The 23,234-nt window shown below is 41.2% G+C and overlaps 1 protein-coding gene across 2 annotated transcripts in view; it reads left to right on the top strand.

Annotated features, from left to right (window-relative positions):
• CNTNAP5 (contactin associated protein family member 5) overlaps positions 1–19,764 on the top strand; it is a 319,852-nt gene extending 300,088 nt beyond the window's left edge. For both annotated transcript variants that reach the window (XM_079968601.1, XM_079968602.1), the window contains 3 exons: positions 1,689–1,907; positions 8,189–8,260; positions 10,938–19,764. In XM_079968601.1, the coding sequence (XP_079824727.1) occupies positions 1,689–1,907; positions 8,189–8,260; positions 10,938–11,134 (488 nt within the window). In that variant the 3' untranslated portion in view covers positions 11,135–19,764. The remainder of the gene's footprint in view (positions 1–1,688; positions 1,908–8,188; positions 8,261–10,937) is intronic.
• The last annotated feature ends 3,470 nt before the right edge of the window (positions 19,765–23,234 follow it).

Raw genomic sequence — 23,234 nt, 5'->3', positions numbered from 1 at the left:
GCCTATGATGTGGTAAGTAGCCCTCAGTATACTTTTAAAAATGGTTTATCTAAAGAAACATCCTGCTTAAATCTGTTTAGAGGCATATGTAGCAACATTCTGATAAGGAAGGGCCACCAAAAGAGATGAAATCCTTAAAAAACTTCAGCAATGCTAGCTTGTTGCAACAAACTCTCGAAGAGTCGTGTGCCACATTAAAAACAAACAGATTTATAGTAACATAACATTATAAAAATGAGCACAATAAAAAGCTGGTGCCACAGTAAATCTGTTGGTCTTTATATGTGTCTTTAGAAAGCGGATTCTGCCTGGGCTTTCTCCCTCCAGTGGTCCAGCCTACAGCTGCAATGTTCTGTGATTGCATAAGGGCAGTGAGGTCAGTGAGTTTGTGAGTGATTAATAAGAATGGGGTGTGAATGATTAATGCTTCGCACACCCCCAGGCTGTAGCAGCAAATGAACATGACATCTTAGGCAGTGGCATTTTCACCTCTTTGCCATTGGTATTCTCTTATAGGGCACCATGGAGCCAGAGGTGCTGAATTTGAATTAATATGTAAAACTTTAGCCCCCTGAAAACTTATGGTTATTAAATATCCTGGAATGGGTTATTGCAAAAGGAAAGGTCAGTGGCTTTGGAGTCCCAGTGATAATAACATCATCTTCATCCAAGGTGGCACCTTCATTATTGGAGCACTGCACTTTGCAAGTGTCAATGCTCTCTTGCATCTATAAGTCATCTTACAGAGTCACCACCTCCAAGAGATTTCTTTGATTTTGTGTTTCAGAGTAAACATGCATAGGATAGTGCTGTAAGAGTGGTGAATAAGAGATTGGCTCCCCAAGAGAAATGGGAGAAAAAATAGTCTAGAGGTGCTGCAGAAGACTAGTTTTATTTTTAAAAGTAGCATGGCCCATTTTTGAGCTTTACAGCTTGGTTTTTAAAGTGTATTTCCCTTTTCCAGATCTTTCAAGAGCGAAGGTTTCCTTTTTCACTTACATCCTGTCTTAAATAATGGGGACAGCCATAATAGCACAAGCAGGAGCATAGCCGTGAATCAGCAGGGGGAAAGTATAGCCGTTATCAGAGACATCAAGGATAGGTTATGTAAAAACCCATTCCTTCATTCCAGAGTCAGCAGTTGCCACGGAAAACACATCTCGAGCAGGCACTGACTGTGGGGGCTGATAGCCCCACAACATCTGGAGGGCCCTTCATTGGCTATCCCAGACTGCTGATGTTTGGTCATATGAAACTTAACTTCAGGATACTCCAACTGATTATGTTCCTATAGTCCTAATTTGGGGGACTAGAAGCATTATTCCAGGTTTTACATTATGCATTTATGTTGATTGTTTTGCACCTCCCACCCTCACCAAGGAGAAGGCTAGCTGTGCTATTTCTCTAAGCAGAAGTGGTGACTATCAAACAGTAGAACTCCTTATGACAGCAGATGTGGTCAGTGCTTTTTTTCAGCTGGAACTCGCCAGCTCAGTTCTGGCACCTCTCAGGTGGGTACCACTGGCATTATCAGAGAACAAGGGAGGTGTTGATGCTGAACTCACGCACCTCTTTTTCCAGAAAAATAGCACTGGATGTGGTTAAACTCACTTATCTCAAATGCTTTTTCTTTTCTTTTATATACAAAAAGCAAGCAAAATAACCTCGGTTTTCTTTGCATTTTACAGATAGCCAGGGACTAGATCCAGAAGTCTCCAAAGCAAACTCCTTTGGGTTCATAGGATGCATGTCATCTGTCCAGTACAACAACATAGCTCCCCTGAAAGCTGCTTTACGGCATCCCAGCATAGCACCTGTGACAGTCGTTGGTTCCTTGTCTGAATCAAACTGTAGATCTTTGGTTGAAGTCGATGTAAATACAGCAACTACAATATACTCTTCATCAGGTATGCTCAACAAACTGTTCAGGATGTTTGTTCAATAGCATGCCTGTTTGATGGTTCTACTTTTAATTAGAAAATGTTGAGCTGTGTAACAAAAAGAAAGAAAGGGGTTTTAGTTTCCCTTGGTTGAGACTAGGGGACCCCAGTATCATCCAGCTCAGTAAATCTGAAGCATGCAACTAGATTTATACTAGTTGAAGTCCTTCATATCTTACCAGTGGATTCATGCAGGCTAACTTCCACTATTGTAAGTGACTGGCTGAGATTAGGAAATGGAAATGAAATTTCTGCAGGTTTCATGAACATGTGCAAGAGTAATCAGAAACATTTCATTGAATTCCCAGTTGGTTTGTCCATGAACCGTTTTACTAGAGCTGAGATAGGAGGGTTACTGTCTGGAAGGTCAGAAGAAGAAGAAATTAATAGCTTTGGGCTTGCTCTACCTATGAGAAATTGCACCCAACTTGCCTTCTCCCAATGAAATAGGGAGAAAATGATATCACTGCTGCCTCCATATGCAGGTCCACTACTTTTGTGATATTAGCAGCTCTGATAGCAATGACCTCTTCTCACTATTTGTATGACTGTAGCCCTGAGGACCAATCAGTAAGCCATTCCCTTGTGCTCCTGGTCCTTGTGGCAGAGAAATAAATACACATGTGCTGTGTTTTTGGACACTTCTGCAGAACACATGAATATCATCTCTCATGCTGCCAATGTTCAGAACAGGAGTTTAATTATAAGCGTAAAAATAAAATTTAACAGTAAGAAATGACTGCTAATATATACCCTGAGAAATGGAGGAGAATGAAATTGATGGGGCGTATTCATATTGGAAAGGGCCTGGATTACAGTGCAGAGATTGCCACGAGAGCTGAAATAGAATTGAATGTGCAGCAGGTTTTTTTTAACTATTTATTTCTATGAGATTAACCACACACACACACCTTCTCAAATTAGGCATTCAAGGTGCCTTAACAAAGTAACAGTACAATATTGGATCAATGATCAAAACCAAAAAGCATCCATTCATAAAGCAACAGCAGTCACCAAAGCTGGTCAAAAGCCTTAGGGAGGGGCTTTCAGACCCTTGGTACACCCACTGGAAAAGCCAAATGCATTTCAGGTATCATCAGGTCCTAGCAAAATAATGGTAAGAATGAGTTTAAAGATCGTAGACTGGTGGTCACATTGATTCAAGACATTGTGTTATGTGTGGGTGTGCATTTTGTCTCTGCTTGTCTCTTATTCTCTCTGGTTTTAAAGAGAGTCATATTACTTGTTGATGATGATCCCAGCAGTTCATTTCTTGCCTGCAGTCATTAAATAGCCCCCTGGGAATCTTAAGTGTTTTGTATGTTGGGAAGGAAAACACATTGTGAAGCTAGTATTTATATCACCATAGATGGAGGGATGAAAATGGCTGCTCCTAGATCACTGTCATACAGAAAATATTGCAAATATTAATGTCATGGTGGGCAATTTTTCAAATGATCTAAAAACAACAACCAAGATTTGAAATTATATATGAGAAAACCAGCTGAACAGAATACAGCTAAACACCACAATTCATCTAGCAATTGGTTGTTATTTGGCTCTCTGCATAATAGATTTGCATGCAAATTGTCCACACTTTGGAAATAGCAATTTAATAATATTTCCTAGATTATTTTATTTCAACACTATTTGCATTTGCACCAGATCCCCATTTTATCGTGTCTTGTACCTGAGACATTCCGCAGGAAACAAGCAATGTTATTCACACCCTGCAAAGTGAAAACAAATTATGAATCACTTCCCCTTTGGTGAATATGTTCCTCTTTATGTGCTGCTTTTAATGTCCATATTGCCTTGTTTCAGCTGTGACTTACTGGGAAGCGTATCTTGCGTGGACGCACTGGCAGCATCACTGAGTGCTTTTCTGGGCTTGTGTAAATAAAACATTCATTCTCTCTCTTCTTCTCTGTCTCTCACACAGCACCCAAGTCTGCTCTTGCTTGCTTACATCATAGATGATAATGCTAAGATTATATGGTCAGAAGATATCAGCTGACATGACAGCTGAGAGAGAAAGCGCATTGGCCGCAACATTTGACTTGTAAACACAGCACTGGGCAGCAGCCCAGTCTATTTCAGAACCACTCATGTCTTCCAATTTGATTCATTATCTGGGACTGAAGTGTAATCTTCGATACCTCCCTCTCTATGGAGGCGCAGATTACAGCTATAACAAAGGCGGCATTTTTTCATCTCCGCCAAGCTAAGCAGTTGGCCCCTTATCTCTCTCGCCCTGACCTAGCCACTGTGATCCATGCGACGGTCACCTCCAGACTGGATTATTGTAACTCGCTCTACGTGGGGCTGCCCTTGAGACTGACCCAGAAACTCCAGCAGGTGCAGAATGCTGCAGCGAGACTCCTTACGGGGTCCTCGCTTAGAGATCACATTCATCCGGTGCTATACCAGCTGCACTGGCTCCCGGTGGAGTACAGGATCAGGTTTAAGGTGCTGGTTTTAACCTTTAAAGCCCTATATGGCCTAGGACCCTCGTACCTACGGGACCGCCTCTCCTGGTATGCCCCACAGAGAAACCTACGGTCTGCAAATAATAACATCCTCAAGGTCCCAGGCCTCAGAGAGGTTAGGCTGGCCTCAACTAGAGCCAGGGCCTTCTCGGCTGCGGCTCCAATCTGGTGGAACACTCTGTCACGAGAGACTAGGGCCCTGCGGGACCTGACATCCTTCCGCAGGGCCTGCAAGACAGAGTTGTTCCACCAGGCCTTTGGTCAGGGCGCAGCCTGACTCCCTCCTCTGGCAACCTGCACAGAATCTTGCTTAATCAGTTGCCATTAATTTGATTTTAATTGATTTTTATAATGAAATATTTTTAGAATGTGCGATTATCTGATTGTTTGATTGTTTGATTGTTGTTAGCCGCCCTGAGCCCGGCTTCGGCTGGGGAGGGCGGGATATAAATAAAATCTATTATTATTATTATTATTATTTTCAAAACAAAATGCTGGCTTCCAAATCACTATAATAGGGGTTTCTGTGTAAAGGCTTGATATATATCAATTATAAAAATAAAAGGTTTCTTATTTTTTTGCCAAATTTTGTAGGCATGGGCACCTCTTCTTTGGGGATGAAGCCTACCAAATATCAGAACCATAGCTACAGTAGTTCTCCAAGGACACACTTTGCTCTTTTGTGATGAGTACAATAGTAATCAGGGGGTGGGAGCGAAATAGAACATGAATCCCTAGGAAAGACTAGGTTGGGGAAAATTTCACACTTCCCAGTGTGCACCCTGTTACCCCAAGGGTCACTGCTGTGGATGGGCTTCTCCTCACCATCACAATTTTTTGGGGGTGCATCCTCTTCTCCCTGGGAGAGAAAGAGATCTCTCAATTGACTTGTATAGAGGAATGGAATGTGGGAAAAGAGCACAAATGTCCAGGAAACATTAGGGGGCAGTGAATGCCACCTTTCCAACAAGGAGTCTGTTACCACAAGGGTCATTAGTGGATGTGACCTTCTGTCCACCACCACAGCCTATTGGTGATACACATCCTTCTCACTGGGAGAGAGAGGGAGGAGAGATCTCTATTGCCTTGCATAGGAGAAGAGGTGATAGTGGTGGATATTCAGCAATCAGCATAGATTCACTGCATCATATTGTTTTATTAATGGCAATTTGCTTTGAGAGGAACAGCAGTATGGCATTGACACACACAGGTTGAATGAAGAGCTGACTAACATATACTCAGAGGGGGACCCACTGAAAGCAGTGGACAAGTTAATTCTGGTTTCTATGGCTTACTCTGAGTCAGCTGGTGACAACTCTTCGTCAATAGCATACTCCATTCAGCCAGCCTGTCCATCATTAAAGTCAAGTACCTACTACTTGTGTTAGAGCAGTCTTTGAAATATAGAATACAGTTCCTTATGGTGACCTTTGGTAAAATCATCTTGGGAAGTAATATCTATTTTAAGAAGAGCATTCTACTAAAGTCTTGTGTAAAACTGTTCATTTCCTTGACTTCAGAATTTCCCTGGGCTCTACTGGGGAAGTGACTTTTGTTACTTACCATCTGCTTCTCAGCAGCAAACACCTCTTTGTGCTTCCCTAATCTCATTTTTAACTGAGTGAATCATAACCCCAAGAAATGTTAAAGCTTGTCAGCCAAAATTCTAAACACAGGCATCTCAACTGCTTTTTTAAACCAGTGTTTCCCAACCTTGTGCCTCCAGCTGTTTTTGGACTACAATTCCCATCATCCCTTGCCACTGGTCTTGCTAGTCAGGGATGATGGGAGTTGTAGTTCAAAAACAGCTGGAGGCACAAGGTTGGGAAACACTGGTTTAAACAAACTACATAAAAATGATTCAAAGTTACATATATTTAAATACATGTAGATAACTGCATTAAAATATTCAAAGGAATAAATGTTTAAAGCACCTTGAAATACAATCAGACCTTGGTTTTCGCACGTCTCAGCTGCCGAACATTTCGCCGAAAACCTGGAAGTGAAAGCTTCTGTTTTCAAATGCGCCTTGGAAGTCAAACGGCTTCCGAGCCACATTTCTCTTTTCCCCCCCATGGAACTAGCTGACAGCCCTTTGATCCTCAGTTCTTGAATGTTTTGGAAGTCAAACGGACTTCCGGAATGGATTACATATGAAAACAGAGGTTCCACTGTATCCAGTGAAGTTTTCCTATTAGTGCAAGGGCTAACATTTGAAGGGCACATGAGGTGGCGAGAGTAAGGGGAAGCTCTGTTGTGCAACAGTCCTTGGATGAAGGGGACAACTTCATGTACAACCCATAGTTTGTATTTTTTAACTTCTTTAGCTCAGGTAATTTCATCTTGCACAACAATGTTTTTAATGCTCTTTCTGGAGGAAGAACCTGTGCCATTGGCTCACCCCCTTTCACACACTATTTGAAATTAACTATTCATTAAGACTTAATAGTTGGTGTTGTGTGCTGAACCCTCTCAAAAGACTAAGAACATATGTGTCGTGTTACCAATAAAGAACTGATGGAGCTGGGGTTGAAACTAGTTGATCCTTTCCCATCCTCAAGTCCCTTTGCAACTGGGCTCGTCTCATGACCAGATGATCAGTGAATGGTGCGGTAAATGACAGTAACCCAGCTTGAAGAAGTGTCTAAACACAGCTTGTCTCGATTTGCAAGACTTCTCATTTGCTCATTGTTGGTGTAGCAGAAAGTTCACAGGTAGAAAATAGAAAGCTAATGTTGTTTGCAGTAAGAAGACAACATATTGTTATGAAGAGGAAAAGAAATGACCAGGGGTTGCATCTAGTGTAGCACTAAGTAACTTGTTCCATCTATGCAAGCATTTACACTTGCCCAATGGAACTTCCTCCCACTGTGCACAGCCAAATCTGTTATACTGTTTCCTCATATCCTCTGGAGCAGATCTGGGGTGGGTGGGGGTGCACGCAAAAAAGTTATGTTGATGGGACACACCCCAGAATTTTTATTCTTTGACCCTCACTATACTTTCCGCCTATGGACAGATTTTCTTCTGGTCACTAAGTGGTCAAATTAAAACTATTCCCACTAGAAATCTATCATTCTCTGTCTCTGCTCCCATTTTGTGTCACCACTCCATAACTTCTAATACAATAATACTGAAGAGGATACACATCCAACATTTTATAACCAAATAATTCCACCCCCACAAGTAAAGAATCAAACTGTCATAATCCTAGCTAAGCCAACAGAATTCATTATATTACAAGGCAACACACAGTTACAACTATCTGCTATTCAGCCTTCAGTTTTATGAAACTGGTATGTATCCAAATACCTGTCACTAAAAACTGGCAGGAACATTTTTATAAACACCATATTGTCTAAAAGTGTAATCCTTTGCATGAATCATAAGTCAATCTCACTGTGTTAAATGGGGTTTTGTCCCAAGAACTGTAATGTGTTCTAATCAGTTTGCAGTCTAATTGTATGTATTTTGCTGACACTAGGGTATTTTTTTTTAATGGCGCCTCTTTCAGTATTTCCTTTCTCTCCTTCCAGCAAGTTGCACATTTGTCTTTGTTACCTTCACATATTAAAACTCAGGAGCAGGAAATTTTGGTGTTGCTGGTCTAGTCATTTGCTGTGTCACCAGAAATTCTGGATATTTTTAGCCCATTGGACCAGGAGAAGTCCTTGCTTGGGCTTCTGCTAGTGGGACCCATTAACTGAATCCAGCCCGTTGCATATAAAAAATGATTCTTGTATCCTTAATGAATTTCAGATCCCTTTGGGAAGGCAGATGAGAGAGAGCCACTCACCAATGCTGTCAGGAGTGACTCAGCTGTCATTGGAGGTAACCTATTTTTTTCTTTAAAAAAACAAACAAACTGAGCAAGAAACACTTAAGAAAAAAAAGTTAAGGAAAATATATGTGAATAAAATACAAAGTTCTTTATTAAAATTATCACTGGGTTGTATACAGTATAGCACTAAGCTGAATGTTCCATCAGTGCAAGGATTTCTCCTTGCACAATGAAATGTTACCACCACCCCCATTGACCTCCTAAATCCATTTTGGGGACTCTCCCAACCTCTAGAACAGATTTGGGGACAATTTTTTTGTTTAATGCTACCCATTGTAATAAACTCTCTACTAATAAATCCTCAATAATCCAGTACTAATAAGTCATGTAACAATATCGGCCAAACAAACTTTGACAAAGTCTTCATCAGGGAGTTATCAAAAACAGAACAATTTGATGGGCTTTGACTTCTATAGTCACTTAAAGGAGGATTACAAAACATATAAAGAAGTTGGTTCTATATGACATGAGAGAATTTTTCAGGTCTCCTTATCTCAAGCTGAATGGGGCTTTGTACACCAAAACAAAAACCTTGAACTTAGCCCGGTAGCTAATACTTGCAGACGAATCCAGTGGAAAAACAAAATTGTATTAACTTGTGTAGATTATTTTTCCAGAGTAGCTGCATGGAGTCCTAGATTTGCCTGCACCTTTATTTAAAGCTGCTAGAAAGCCCTGAGATTGGTGCTGGCTGACTAGAAGTCAAATGGAGATCTTGCTCAGGGGAATCAATCCCACTCTCTTCTGACATGGTAAGAGAAGAAGCAACAGAAGTCCCAAAATTAGATGAAGAAGCCTAGTATTGGAAATAGGAAAGACTCCAAAATGATTCTGATATATGGGTGGGATGGGCCTGAGCTGTAAAGGAAAGAAAGCTTGAGAAAGCTCAGTGACATCTTCAGTACACTGTGTCAGTGAAAAAGGCAAAATTTTCAAAAATTATTAAGAAAGGGATTGGTCCTAACAGAGAAAGGCAATTACAGTTCAACATTATCAAGCTACCATCTGCCCAGTCTTAGAATACTCTTCCATTTCTTTATTGTCTTCTATAGGGTAAAACCAAGGAGGTAGCTATACAGCTCTAGCCATTTCAATAGTCTCATGGGTTTCTTGAGAAATCATCAGCTTTGTCTTAGCCCAGCCCTATCTCAACACAATGTTAAAAGTCATCAAACTTTATGACCCGATGGTCTTCGTAATTAAGAAACAAGAATTACAATACCCATGAAAGAATAATTAAATTAGAACCGTATCCATTAAATGTGACAGTCCCAATCCAGTGGATTAAGCACCCACTTGCAGCTAGAAAAACATGGAAGCATGAAAGTCTTAATTCCTTCTTTTCATAGAGATTTTGCTGAATTTGTCTCAATTGAGCCTTTTCTTGGGGTTTCCCCTATATTTTGGCCCAAAAGCTGTTCCACAACTTAGAGAGATCTGCTGACAAGTGCCTATTTTGGTAAAATAGAGGGGAGAGTTCTCATTTGGACTGTGGTGGCTTCTAGTAATGTTGCTATGTTGTGAACCGCCCTGAGATCTATGGATTAGCTAAACCAACCCAAACCCAAACCATTGCAGTGTTTGACAGCCCAAACCATGTGGCAGCTACCACTTGCTACTCTAGGAACACAAAAGCATTAAAAGGTAAACAGGTAAAGGACCCCTGTAAGGTTAAGTCCAGTCAAAGGTGACTATGGGGTGTGGTGCTCATCTCACTTCAGGCTGAGGTAGCCAGCGTTTGTCCACAGACAGCTTTCTGGGTCATGTGGCCAGCATGACTAAACCTCTTCTGGTGCAACGGAACACTGTGACGGAAGCCAGAGCGCAAGGAAACACTGTTTACCTTCCTGCCACAGCAGTACCTATCTACTTGCACAGGTTTGCTTTTGAACTGCTAGGTTGGCAGAAGCTGGGACAGAGCAATGGGAGCTGACCCCACCGCATGGATTTGAACCGCAGACCTTCTGACCAGCAAGCCCAAGAGGCTCAGTGGTTTAGACCACAGCGCCACCTGCGTCCCTAAAACAAAAGCATTAATGATTTGTGTTCAAGTGTCTTAATGGACACAGGACACAGTTTACCCCCAACAGAAGGAAAAGGGCTATAGAGATTCAATATTTTATCTGGTGAAACAGCAATGAAATCTTCCCCAATGATGTGTGTTGTGTATCAGCACTATTTGCTGATATGGCCATAATACAAGGTGCAGTGCAATGAGATCAGGCACCATGAATTTCAGGTGCTGCAGAACTGTGCAGTATAAGCAAAATCTGGAGTTTGAAAACCTCCATGAGCTTTGCAGTGTGCTGTGACTTGCTCCTGACTGATCTCTGTGTTGTTGAACAACTACAGCACTCTGCTTTTCCTCAGTGGAGGCTGGTTCCTTTGATTTCAGTCTGTCACCACCCATCCCTCACCTGCCTGCCTTCTTGCCAGTCAAAGGGTGGCCCTGACAGTCAGCTTCCTTCTATTCTATCTCAGTTTTGCTCTTGTCCTTGTGCAGCTCAATAGAGAAGAGGATGAACCTGGAATTAGTTGGCTCTGCCTGTCATTAGCTCTCGTTCCAATTACTGTTGGCCTGCTTATTTTCTGCAGTGCCAGCCCCAAGAAGCACTAGCCGCTGCTGCTTCTCCCTTTATGATTGTGCTTCTTTCCCCTCTTCCTCAGGTGTTATAGCAGTTGTGATCTTCATCATCTTTTGCATTGTGGCTATTATGAGCAGATTCCTTTACCAGCACAAACAGACACATCGGAGCAGCCAGACAAAGGAAAAGGAATATCCAGAGCACCTTGACAGTTCTTTTAAGACTGATGTTGACTTGCAGAACACAGTGAGCGAGTGCAAACGAGAATATTTCATCTGACAGACTCTCCAGCTCCATGTTACACTTTGGCATTTCTTTGATTATGATGGTTATTATTATTATTTTCTTACCCATCCATTTCTTTTGAATTTCCCCACCCTTTTGGGAAGAATCCACTTTGCACAGAGGAGATTGGCAGCAATGGCAGTGCCTCACTCTCTTTGTGAAACCCACCACAGTTAACACCTAACAGTTCAAGCAACTATACATTCTACCTAAGTTCCACATAACATGCATGGTTGACTGTTTGTTTCCTGGATTTCTGAAATGTTGTTTTCTGGACCCATTTAACTTGCCATTTCATGTCGGACCTGAGCGATATATACTAGAGGTAAAGTGTACAAGCTAACTATGTAGCATCACGGCTATTGCAACAAGGTAGTGGGAAAGACTAAGACCAAATTATTTCATATCTTTAATTGTGTGTTTAAAAGGGGAAAAATCCTCCTGTCTTTTGCAAATTGGCATAATAATTCTGTTTCATGTTGGTGGTGCTGTGTTGATTTTGCAAGCTGAGGATCTGGAATGATCTTGCCCCTTCTCCATATCTTTTAACCCTACCTTTGCGTCCCTGTTATTATTTTATTGTAACTTTTTGACTTCAATATTCTCATTTTTAAGGTACCAACCTTGATTAAGCAACAGCAATGAACAATTACAAAAATAATTCCTGGGCCAAGTATTATGCCCAGTGTATTTTGTCACTGTCAGGGGGGAGAGTGAAAATGGCCTCTGCAGATTTTTGCAATCTTTGGGCAGTAGAAAAAAAAACTAATATTTGTAGTTGTGGAGTGTCTTACCATGATAGTGACTAGATGGCAGAGGGTTCCAGACTTTCTTTTTTACAGAAATAATCTATAAAACTGCCTAGAAGCAGTTGGCCATTTTCTCTCCCTCCCCCTAAAAAATTTTCCCCTCCCTCATAGTACTAGGACCTGGGGTCAACCAATGAAGCTGAATGGTGGGAGATTCAGGACATACAATAAGTAGTACTATTTTATCTGTACATAGTTAAACTATGGAAGTGACAAACGTAAGTTGTAGTGATGGCTGCCCACTTGACTGGCTTTAAAAGTGGGTTAGACATATTCATAGAGGATCATGCTAACAATGGGGCATCATGCTTTGAATACCAGTTGTTGGGGATGGCAAGCTAGAGAAGACTATTGCGTTCATAACTTGCTCATGGGTTTCCCATGGGCATCTGGTTGGCCACTATGGGAGACAAGATGCTGAATTATATAGTCCTTTGTTCTGATCCAACAGGGCTCTTCATATGCACTTTATGACATAGTTATACCTAATGTACTTTTTTGTTTGCAATGAGGAACGGTGCCAGGCTGCTGCTTATAGCAGATACCTTACCACTTGAAGTGGTGGCAAAACTTTCATAAAAGATGGAAACCCTCTAAATCCTTGTTTCTATCATAGCAGCCCCCCTCAGCCCCTGAAAAACATTACAATTACATTTTATTTTTTTGGCACAACTTACTCCAAAGCTTATGCTTCAACTGCAACTTCTATCACATAGGGTTGGCTAAAATCAGTACCTTCTATGGGAATATAACACTAGTTGAAGCATGAAAATGAGCAGTTTTTAGATTTCAAGGGTTTAGGTGCCTGCTACATGTTAGGGCGGCCCATAAACCCTGACTGGAACAAAAATCTTAGCGATGCTGTTTAGAATTGATACTTAGTCATAATCTAGTGGCAAAGCATTAAAGTAGTGGGATCAACCATTACTTTGTATCTATTCACTTAAAGCCAATTCTGTATGAAATTAAGCAAAAGACTGGGCTTGAAACAGAAAAGTAGATGATGCAGGAAACTGGTGCTGCATTTTTTCCTTCCAATTAATCTAGAATTTCATGTTGGCATATTAAGAGTGTTCCTTTCCACCATAGGAAAAACTGTAGGGCTGTGTCCTTTAGCTCCCAATTCACTCCTTACATCCACTGACATCTCAAGAATGACAACCAAGAAACAGTGATAGGATAGAAACGATCATTAATGAGATTTCCAATAGAGAGTAGGCAGGCATTTTGTATCCCACCTGAAGGTTTTGGGAAAGTTTGGGTTTTATCTGGGGTAAGTGATATATATTATAGCCCAGGAGGATCTGCAGTATCCTGTGATATAGTAAATCTCTGAAGGTGGGTTTGCTCATTGGGTCTGCTCTAATGAGAACCAAGCTACACAGTCCAAGTTTGACCAAATTACTCTACACAGGATGGGCAAGAAAGACTCTAATTTGATGTTTTAATTTGATTGATAATTTCTCTCCCTCCCTGCTGTCATCTTCAGCAGCACTGTACCCCTCCCTGAACCACAGAACTGAATTTGAGCTCTTTATTCTATTAATGTCTCCTTATAGCTATGATTGTGATGTTGTAACTGCATGCATTTCCCTTTCTGTTCTGCTGTCATTCTTTAGGTAATCAGATCTTTCAAATCAGGCAGGTTCCCTCACATTACGTGCTTCAGTTCCCCATTATTCCTCCTATGATTTAAGCAGCAAAGATTGTTCTTCCCAAAAGTGAAACATAGAATCCACTGACTTAGGACTCTTATCACACCCTAGGTCAATGGTCACATGAACTTTCCAATAATTTGTTGCAGATGACAGTGATCAAATAGGGCTTCTAAGTATGCCTTACTTATACTGAGAGGTGGAATTCACAGTAGATGCACTGAACTCATAGATTCATGCTAGGAGGAGAACTGAAAGGCAATTTGGGCCTGATGCTCAGAGTTCTGAAAAATCACCCTTTTGTCCTTGACCATAATTAGAAAGGAAGTTTTCCAGCCTTAATCCTGCTGAATGATCTGTGCACCAACCACTCAACTTTACAAAGCACATTCAATTGAACCTAATGATTAGCTCCTTACAAGCAGCAACCTTTATCCTTTTTGTTTCTCTGATCTTTGATTATTAGAAGTTTCTTTAGCATGACAGGAGTGGTTCTGATGACACTCAACAGAGGCACTTATGCCTTTTTAAAGTGTCCCTCTTGCCAATGAGATTTTCCACCAACAGTTTCCTCTCCCTCCCAAATAAAACATATCTGTATTGCAGTCTGAGTAAATTTTTGAAGGGAAGGAGAGGGAGAGCGACCCAAACAAATCCAGGAATTAATGAGTCCTTTTCTCTGTCTAAGGACTCCACATTTTTCCTCATTATTTTGACTGTTCTTTGGCCGAGTCATCTTATTTTATATGATTTTGCTAACAGGGAGCCATTCATTCGTAACCTGTTTAATTGCATTCTGAAAAGGGGAAAGGCAAGGCAGTGGAATTCACATTTTTATTTCAATAACTTTGCTCCCTATAAATTATTGTGCCATATTTTCCCGTTACTCAACACAGCTGTTATAAATCACCACTTTGCTCTACTACATATTCTTTTCTTCATCTCGATATAAAAGTCAGCCTAAAGTGTAGCAAATTTAGCCCCAAGCAGATACACTAATGGGATGAAAAGAGAGGGTTTGGGGAATAAAGCAGAGCTGAATCATTATGCAGGGTATGGGCTGCTTTTCGCTATATAGGAAATCAGGGGTCTCATTCTTGCCAAAAATATTAAGCTTTATCAGTTAAAAACAAAAACTTGAGGGAAAGAAGGAAAGGGGGGTGAAGTGTCATTACAAAGCATGTAAAGGTGTTTTTATATAAAAAAAGACAAGGGGACAATTTTTGCTGGAACTGCAGCACATGAGGAGGAGCGCTTTAACCCCTTCCATCCCCAACCATGATAGCAGTGAAAACTGTCCCCACTCTCCTGTTAGCCTTAGGAAAACAAGACCCACTGGTGCCCTAGTTATGAACAGCTATCATGGTTAGAGCACATATTCCCACACAATAGCAAAAGACGCATCCCCCTGGTGTCATTAGGACTGCTGACATCCACACCAGATATGTGAATGGAAGGCTGCTTCAAGTATGCAGATCTCCATTGCTGGATTGAGACATACTACCTTTTCTGTCCATTTCAGTCACAGAGTTTGTGGTTTCTAATTGACAAATTTGAAAGTTTTTTGTTTGCTTGCTTTGTGAATGGGTAGAAAGATATTGCCATCCCATTCTATGTATACTTGATTTGGGGAGCAATTCAATCTTCCCTCCAAGTCTGACTGGACTCTTGAAGCTCCAGGGCTGCTACTACATCCACAGTTTTGCCACACACAGCTGTCAGGGTGAAAGTGGGGTGGGGGCAGCCTGAGGACAGCAGCTGGACCACCTTGAGATCCAATGGATCCGGGGCCTGCACAGCCCTGCCCCTTTTCCGGCCCCTGGAAACACCATTTCAAGGCTTTCCACTGGGTTTTACCAGCACGGATTCCACCAGTGGTGCTTCCATGCCCCTGGACATTCAGTGAAAAGAAGGGGATGCTCAGTACCATCAAAGAGACACTAGTGTCACTCCTCAGGCAGCAGCTGATAGGTCAACAGGGCTGATGGAGGGACACTTCCACCCAGTTAAGCCATCCACCCCCAGTCAGGTGGAAAACAGGGTTGGATTGTTCTGACTGAAGATTAAAGAACCCTTGAAATTACCAAGAGTTCCAGAACAAATGAACAACTTGGGCTCAAATTACTAGGAAGTAAGCCCTATTGAACACAGTGTCTTCCTTCCAAATAAGAATTCAAGCGGTCTGTTAAATCAGCTTTTAGGGTCCTTAACTGCCTATTTGACTGCATTTCCTTTACAAACAGAACTGAATCCTGGCTTCTAAGGGAACAAGATTATATGCACATATATTTAAATTTGACGGGCTTTTCCCCTCATACCTGCTTATCTTAATTTGCTCACTATAAAATTGTGTTTTTTGTGTTGTTAATTGCAGGTTTTCTTGTACAGGAAAGCAACTTACAGCCCAGTACACAACTCAGTTAAGCAGAAGCGCTTGGATTCAAGTTTAATTAGCCCTATTGAAATCAATAGAATTAAATCAGTATAAATCTTAGTAACCCTGGTTTCACTTAGCTGGGCTATAGATCAGTTGCCCATTTCACTGAAGGGTGGTATACCTCCTGTTTGTTCATTGGTATCACTAGACAGACAAATGATCCTAATGTTACTAGAGACAGCTTGAAATCTGCTTCCACCTTATGCCTGCAGGCTTGCTAATTTGACATGAAAGAGACTTGGGCCCTCATTCATATGTGAAGCAAATCAACATTTATATCAGGAATGAGGATATTAAACAATTTTAGTTTAGTAGAACAATTTTTAGCATGTTTAACCGTATGGCAGGAATGAAGAACCTGCGATTCTCCAGATGATGTTCTCATCTTCCCTCACTAGTCTCATCTCTGCTGTTAAAAGATACCTGGGCAACAACCCCTTTACGTATTTAAGTTCAAATGCTTTTTGAATCAAGCTGTCCACCCAGAGCAAACAAACCTCTCCAGGAGAATCCTTTGGTTCACAAGAGAGCTCTTGAAGCTTGCAAACTGATGCCTTAAAATATTAAGTGCTGTTACTTCAGGCCTGTGGTATAGATGAATAGTCACATATTGGCGGTCCTCTTGCTTTGTTGCCTGCAAAAATGGATGAGTGTAGGAACTGAGCACATCAAGCATCTATCACACCACAACACAGGAGTTGTGAACTGCATTAAGTCCTTGTGCACCAAAGGTTCTGCCCTGTAGTGGACAGCAGGGTGGAACAGTGATGCTCACCTGACCTCCAGTTGCCTGGATCACTGTGACATACCAAGGAGGAGGATATAAGGAGCAGTGAACCTTGCTCCAACTTGGCCCTCTCCCTCCCCATTTTGGTATGCATGACCAACCAATAGGAAGGTCAGGTGAGTGCTGCCACCCCACCCCAACCCCTCATCCATTACTAATTGGATGCCTTGTAGAAACTCCATTCAGTTCTCATGAATCTCCTTGGTGAATACCAGTCTTCATGCCATTTTGGGGTGCTTTCCTTAACTTAAATGATTTGAAGAACCTCTGAAGTTGTTCAAAGGAATGTAGGCTGATCCAGATAGCCAGTTAGTATATAACCTTTTGGGGGGCTTGCTCAAGGCGAAAAGAGTTTTCAACGTCACCATCATAAACTCACCCTTTAGTTTTGTGAATTTAACTCATATTTTGGAAACTGTACAATGACATTCCCTGTCACAATGTGGGTGCGTAGTCCAGCTCTAGATACTTGTTCTAATTTATTGATTTTATGCTTTTATACTCAGCTTTCCAGGGTAAACCTTCATAAGGCAGCTAACAACAACATCTTAAGTGATACAATATGTCAGATTTTAAAAAGTAATTAAAACAGCCTCCCTAAAGAATCTATAACATTTTTTAAAAAGTTAAAAGCAGTTAAAAATTCAAGCAAGCATGAAAACACTGTAGTCCAATGAAAAGTCGAGCTAAGCATAAGTTTTAAGGTCTGCATAACAATTGCTAATGGAAGAGCCATAGACAGTTCTCAGGAGAGGAATCTGAAAGATGTGAGGCTACAATTGAAAATGCCCCTTCTAACATCATAGCTCCTAACAGCCAACCAGAAAAAGGGCCTCTGCAACTGATCTGAGTTCAGGCACATTCACATGGGTATAAGTCACAATACAAATTGATGACCCCGCTGCAATTTAGACTAAAAAATTAAGTAGCCAGCCATGTATTCTGCAATAATGTAAACCGTACAGTAAGACTGAATTTCCTTCCCACTTTCCCAAAAATATTGTCTCCACTCAAAAATCAGGTCTGTTTTCCACTGTTTTCATTGATGAGGAGGGAGGACTTCTCTGAAGTTTTTGAAAAGGGACTGCCACTTACCTCACTGAGGCTTGCCAAGAATTGAGGCCAGTGAGAAGCCTCAGAGAGAGAGAGCCTAACACCACTCCCCACCAGCCACACTTCCCAGCACGCCTTGGAAGCAACATGGCACAACCTGATGCAGTGTCACTCTCAAAGCATTCCAATATGTTCATACAGCAGGAAGTTTAAGTTTAAAAAGCAAACTTTATGCTCACTTCATAAAGTTAAGGTAAGACACAATCTTCTTCCAAAATATTCGGATAAATTTTTCTCAACACACAATTTTTTTTGGCAGGGATATTTCTCACCCACATAGCAAATAGTCAAAAAAATAATAATGAAATTTGAGTGTAACTCTGGTAAAATTGACCCTTATATATATGTTCACTGAACTACATCTATTCAGTTTAACAAGAGCCTGGTTCATAAATGAATATTGATGCTGAAGACATCAAGTGACGGGTTGCAGATGGGGGTTGTGATTTACAACCAATGGCAGAAGTTAAATCACTTGATGTCACCTCCAATGCAGTCCTTTTCAAGAGAACCAATTTGCAGACCTTGCTGCCAGTTAACAAGTAATAAGAAATCTATGAAAGTACTTGGACGTGTACATCTTCTTCATGCTGCAGGTCATGCAGGAAGCATTAGGAAAAGGGATCAAAAATAGGAGTTCCAAAACCACGATGCCATTATAAAAATGTATTGCAATACTGAGAAAGCTATGCATAATTCTGGTCATCATACCTCAAAATGGACCAGGAACAGGTGCAGCAGCAGAGCAAGACTCCCTGGAGAAAAGGTCTGGAAAAAGAGCCAATTTGGGGGAATATGATAGAGATGCATAAAATTATGCATAGTGTGGAGAAAGAGGCTAGAGAGAGTTTTTCTTCCCATCTCATAATAATAATGCAACTTAGTGTTATCCCATGAAGCTGAATGTTGGAAGATTCAAAAAAAATGAAAGAGAGATACTTATTTACACAGTGCATAGTTAAACTATGGAATTTGCTGTCGTGGGTTGTAACCATTGCCTACCAACATAGATGCTTTAAAGAGCAGTTAGACAAATTCAGAGAGGATAAGGCTATGCAGCGTTTGTCATCATGGTGCCTGTAAGTTGACAGGATCCAACTACCTGTCACTAGGGAACAACAGTGGGGGAATGCTATTGTTTGTGAGCATCTAGTTGACCACTGTGAAAAATAGGGTGCTGGATGCAATGCTAGTTCAGATGTGGTCTTGGGTCTAATACAGCAGGACTTTTCTTATGTTCCCTGTAAAGTATCTGGTTCCTTTGAGAATTTAGGTTGCTTGATCCAGTTCCCATTAATGTACTTATACAAACATTTATGGAAATTATTGTCAGCTGGGTCACTTCCATTGTTCTTGCTTTCTTTTAAAATTCCCATTAGTTTTGCAGCTATAAGGTTTATTTTCAAAGCTTGCCATCTCAGTAAAATGGCACAGTTTGCTATTTACCTCAAACAGCAGGGACAGAAGGGTTAAATTATTTCCTTTCCTCTTGATCACTGTGAAGAAGGGATAGCAAGACAATATTATTTTAGCATTTGGCTAAATAGATTCTTTGTGAATTCTGCCCCAAAGCAGTGAGAATTAAACAAAAAGGAGCACACTGCCTGAAAAACAGGTGTAATTTGTAAATTACATTGACTCTGCAGTGTGATCATTTTACAGGGCTTCTCTCTTGAAGTTCCCTGCAGACTAATCTTTATTCAGGTCCTCTTTTATAATGGAGAGCTTCCCCAGACCCCAAACAATTATTTATTATAGCAAGCACACTGTCAAAATCTAAAACCAAACAGTTTAAGTTAACTTTGGTCATAAAAGAAAAACAACCCAATATTGCATAGCAGAGTATTTTCCCAGTGAACTATGGTTAAGGATGCAGATACACTATTAATTTGACTAGCAAGGTCCTCGCCCAAAGGCACAGAAGTGTCTTCAGCAAGGGAAAGTGGGCTGAGCCACTTGCAACTGTCAAGTGGGATCCAGAAACCATGCCAGAGGTCAACGTTTAGAGGGGTTGTCATGGGGGTTGGCAGAGTCAAAAAAGGAAACCTTTATATCCCTTCCTAAGGAGAACCAATAACCAGTCTCAATGGGTGAAGCCACTCTCAGTTGGACCCTTTCATGCAAAGGGATCTGTGTAAACCCATATCCCTGGTGAGGCAGCTGCCCACAGAGTTACAACATCAGCCCCAAGACAATAGCAAACACTTTGCCACAACAGTACTACCATTCTTACTTCGCACTGAGTACCCAAGAAGATCAGAGGCAACGTGTGAGAATTCTGAATTTACATGCAACCTCTTATTTACAAGGCAGCTGCCCACAGAGACACAGATTCCCAGTTATCATCCTAGCAGCTCTTTGCAGGTCAGGAAATAAAACTACAAGCTGGTCCAGCATTCTAGATATAAAGCTCCTATCAATAACTGTTGGGCTTCGCTGAAGAATCACTGAGTGAGGGTGGAAATCTTTATAAATCCAACATGAAAATAACCTAGCTCTTTGTGCCACATACAGTGGTACCTCGGTTTAAGAACAGCCCTGTTTATGAACGATTCGGTTTATGAACTCCGCAAAACTGGAAGTAGTGTCCTGGTTTGAGAACTTTACCTCACTCTAAGAATGGAATCCAAATGGTGGAAGGGCAACGGCAGCAGGAGGCCTCATTAGGGAAAGCACACCTCGGTTTAAGAACGGTTTCAGTTTAGGAACGGACTTCCAGAATGGATTAAGTTCATAAACTGAGGTACCACTGTATTATACAGAGGCTGTGAGTTCCATTTAAAAATATTTGACATAGTCATGTGGGTAACCTTGAATAAGTTAAGAGGTTGCATGTAATTCAGAATTCTCACACATTGCCTCTGATCTTCTTGGGTACTCAGTGCGAAGTAAGAATGGTGGTACTGTTGTGGCAAAGTGTTTGCTACTGTCTTGGGGCTGATGTTGTAACTCTCTATAGCTGGGGTGTGTATGAGACAGAGCTAGAGATCCATGAATCCAAACACATCTGTGTGGTTTTTATTGACAGTAATGTTTGGATACATCTCTTCATGCTACAGTTTAAAGGTATTTTTTCTAAAATCTCACAGGCATCAAACCAGAGAAAGCAGCTTGAGGCTTTGAAACTAATACAGATTTCCATGACTCATTCCTAAGAGGACATTGATATAGGTTATCCTTATAAGCACTTGAGAGTCCTAGGGCCATTTTTATAATAAGATAATAAGAACATAAAAGTCCACCTAGTCTAGCATTTTGTATCTAAGAGTGGCCATTCTGACGCCTCTTAGAAACTTACAAGCAGAGAATGATGTTTGATCTCAATATCTGGTAGCCAGAGATATGCTAACATGGAATATTTCCTAGTGCTAACATAGATTGCATCCATGAGTTTTAGCAATTCCACAGGATATGTAACAAAATCCCCAAAAGTTCTGCTCAATTCAATGGTACTTAGTTCCCAGTAAACATGTGCAAGACTTGCAGCCCAGGTCATTTCTTTTTATTTATATCCCATGTTACACCAAAAGAAATCTACAGCAAACTAACAAATCAAGGAATCCAACCATTACCAGAGACACATGGGATCCAGCTAGAGGGGAAACTACAGTCATGTTATTTCATTGCTCCATTTGAATCAGAATGCAAAAATTACTGAAAGCAAAATATTTCAGGTGTCACATTATGGGGGAAGTACAGTGGTGTATGTTCAGACTTTCCCAGATAAGGACCCCAGAGACTGGCTGCTTAAATGGCCCAGGCACGGACCTAAGGGAAGCCCTCCTGCTCTGCCAGCTCTGCCCCCTTGCCCAGCCCACATCCAAACCTGCACTCCCATTTGTCAATCCTGGGTGCAGGGTTGGTCCAGCTCCTAATAGTTGATGCGGGCTTATGCCCCCACCACCCATCCAGACTGGGCATCGATCCTGAGCCACCTTCGTTGGGGACTTTGGAGGTGCCTCCACTGTCTTGCAACGCCTCCGCACCAAGAGGGTGAGCAGACTTGTCAGACTCATCATCTCATGCCATCAGCAGTGCTGTTGAGATAAATGGAGCTCTCAAACCAGTCGTGCGACTGGAGAGCTAGTGAAGATTTTGTAATCTTGTAGTCACATCCATGAATGAATTTGTGTGTGTCTTTTCTCAGTCCCAACTGAGAACCCAACCTGAACTGTAGTCTACTGTTGCTGGACTACAGCTCCCATCATTTCTTACTACTGGCCATGCTGGCTGTGGCAGATGGGAGTTAGAGTCTAAAGACATATGGAAGGACCACAGGTTCCCCCATTCCTGTTGTAGGTTTACATTAATAAGAACAGAAATGAATCCATATATTGCAGAATCTGCTACCACAGAAACAAAGCAATTGGATGCTGAAAATCAACTGCTTGTCTCAGTTTAGGTGTTGTTTCTTAAAATCCGTATCTGGCTCTCACATGCCTGAGCTACTCCTAGTAAGGAAGGATATCCAGTTTTCTTTTCTGGCTCAATTTTTTCTAGCATAGCTAAAAAAATTACAAACTTAGTCAAGTGCTTACCCTAGACCTTAAACCTATTGAATTGTTGACACATCTATCTAACACAGATTGGTGGTTGCAAATCTTCCATATCATTACATTTTGCTATTATCTGCTGCGCTGGGGCCATCAGGAGTGTCTTCTTTGTCTAGATTACTTTTTCTTTTTCTTTTTTTGTAAAACTGATATTGAATTCTGAATCTATTCCCAAATTCTGAAATTTTGTTTTTAGTTTTCCAAGTATCTGATTTCAACGAAGGAACAACAAACATCATCTGAGACAACAGCAAAAGAAGAGTCACTTTGGGCATTAGGTGAAGCCAACAAAGCAGGGAGCACAAACACCTAATGCTTTCTGTTCTGTGCTTTCCTTCATATATTTTCCAACACCTAACTTCATATTCCAGATTGCAAGATGTGCAAATTCCCAAGAAAATGACAGTTTGCCTATCTTGTGGCAGGATGAGATATGAAGGTTGAATCTTGCATGGTACAGAAGTGCCCAGAGAACAGGAAGCTTGAGGATGCTGTGCTTCCCATTTCCTCTGAATTGCCGAATGTCCAAAGCCACACTAAAAAGCACATTAAAAATACATAGCACATGCAAAATAGTCTTTCAGTTACACTAAAATATATGAAACCAAAATGCAACTAACTATTTTCCCACTGTCTGCTTTTCAAGGTAGAAATCCCCTAGGATGTTGCCTCAGTCCAAGTCAGTTTTGTAGACCATGTACCATGTCTTAATACACTGTATGGGGATTAAAAAATAGCCT

Source organism: Podarcis cretensis (genome assembly GCF_951804945.1).
Source record: "Podarcis cretensis genome assembly, chromosome: 1".
Classification (NCBI taxonomy): Eukaryota; Metazoa; Chordata; class Lepidosauria; order Squamata; family Lacertidae; genus Podarcis; species Podarcis cretensis.
This window is presented reverse-complemented; position numbering and strand designations above follow the sequence as displayed.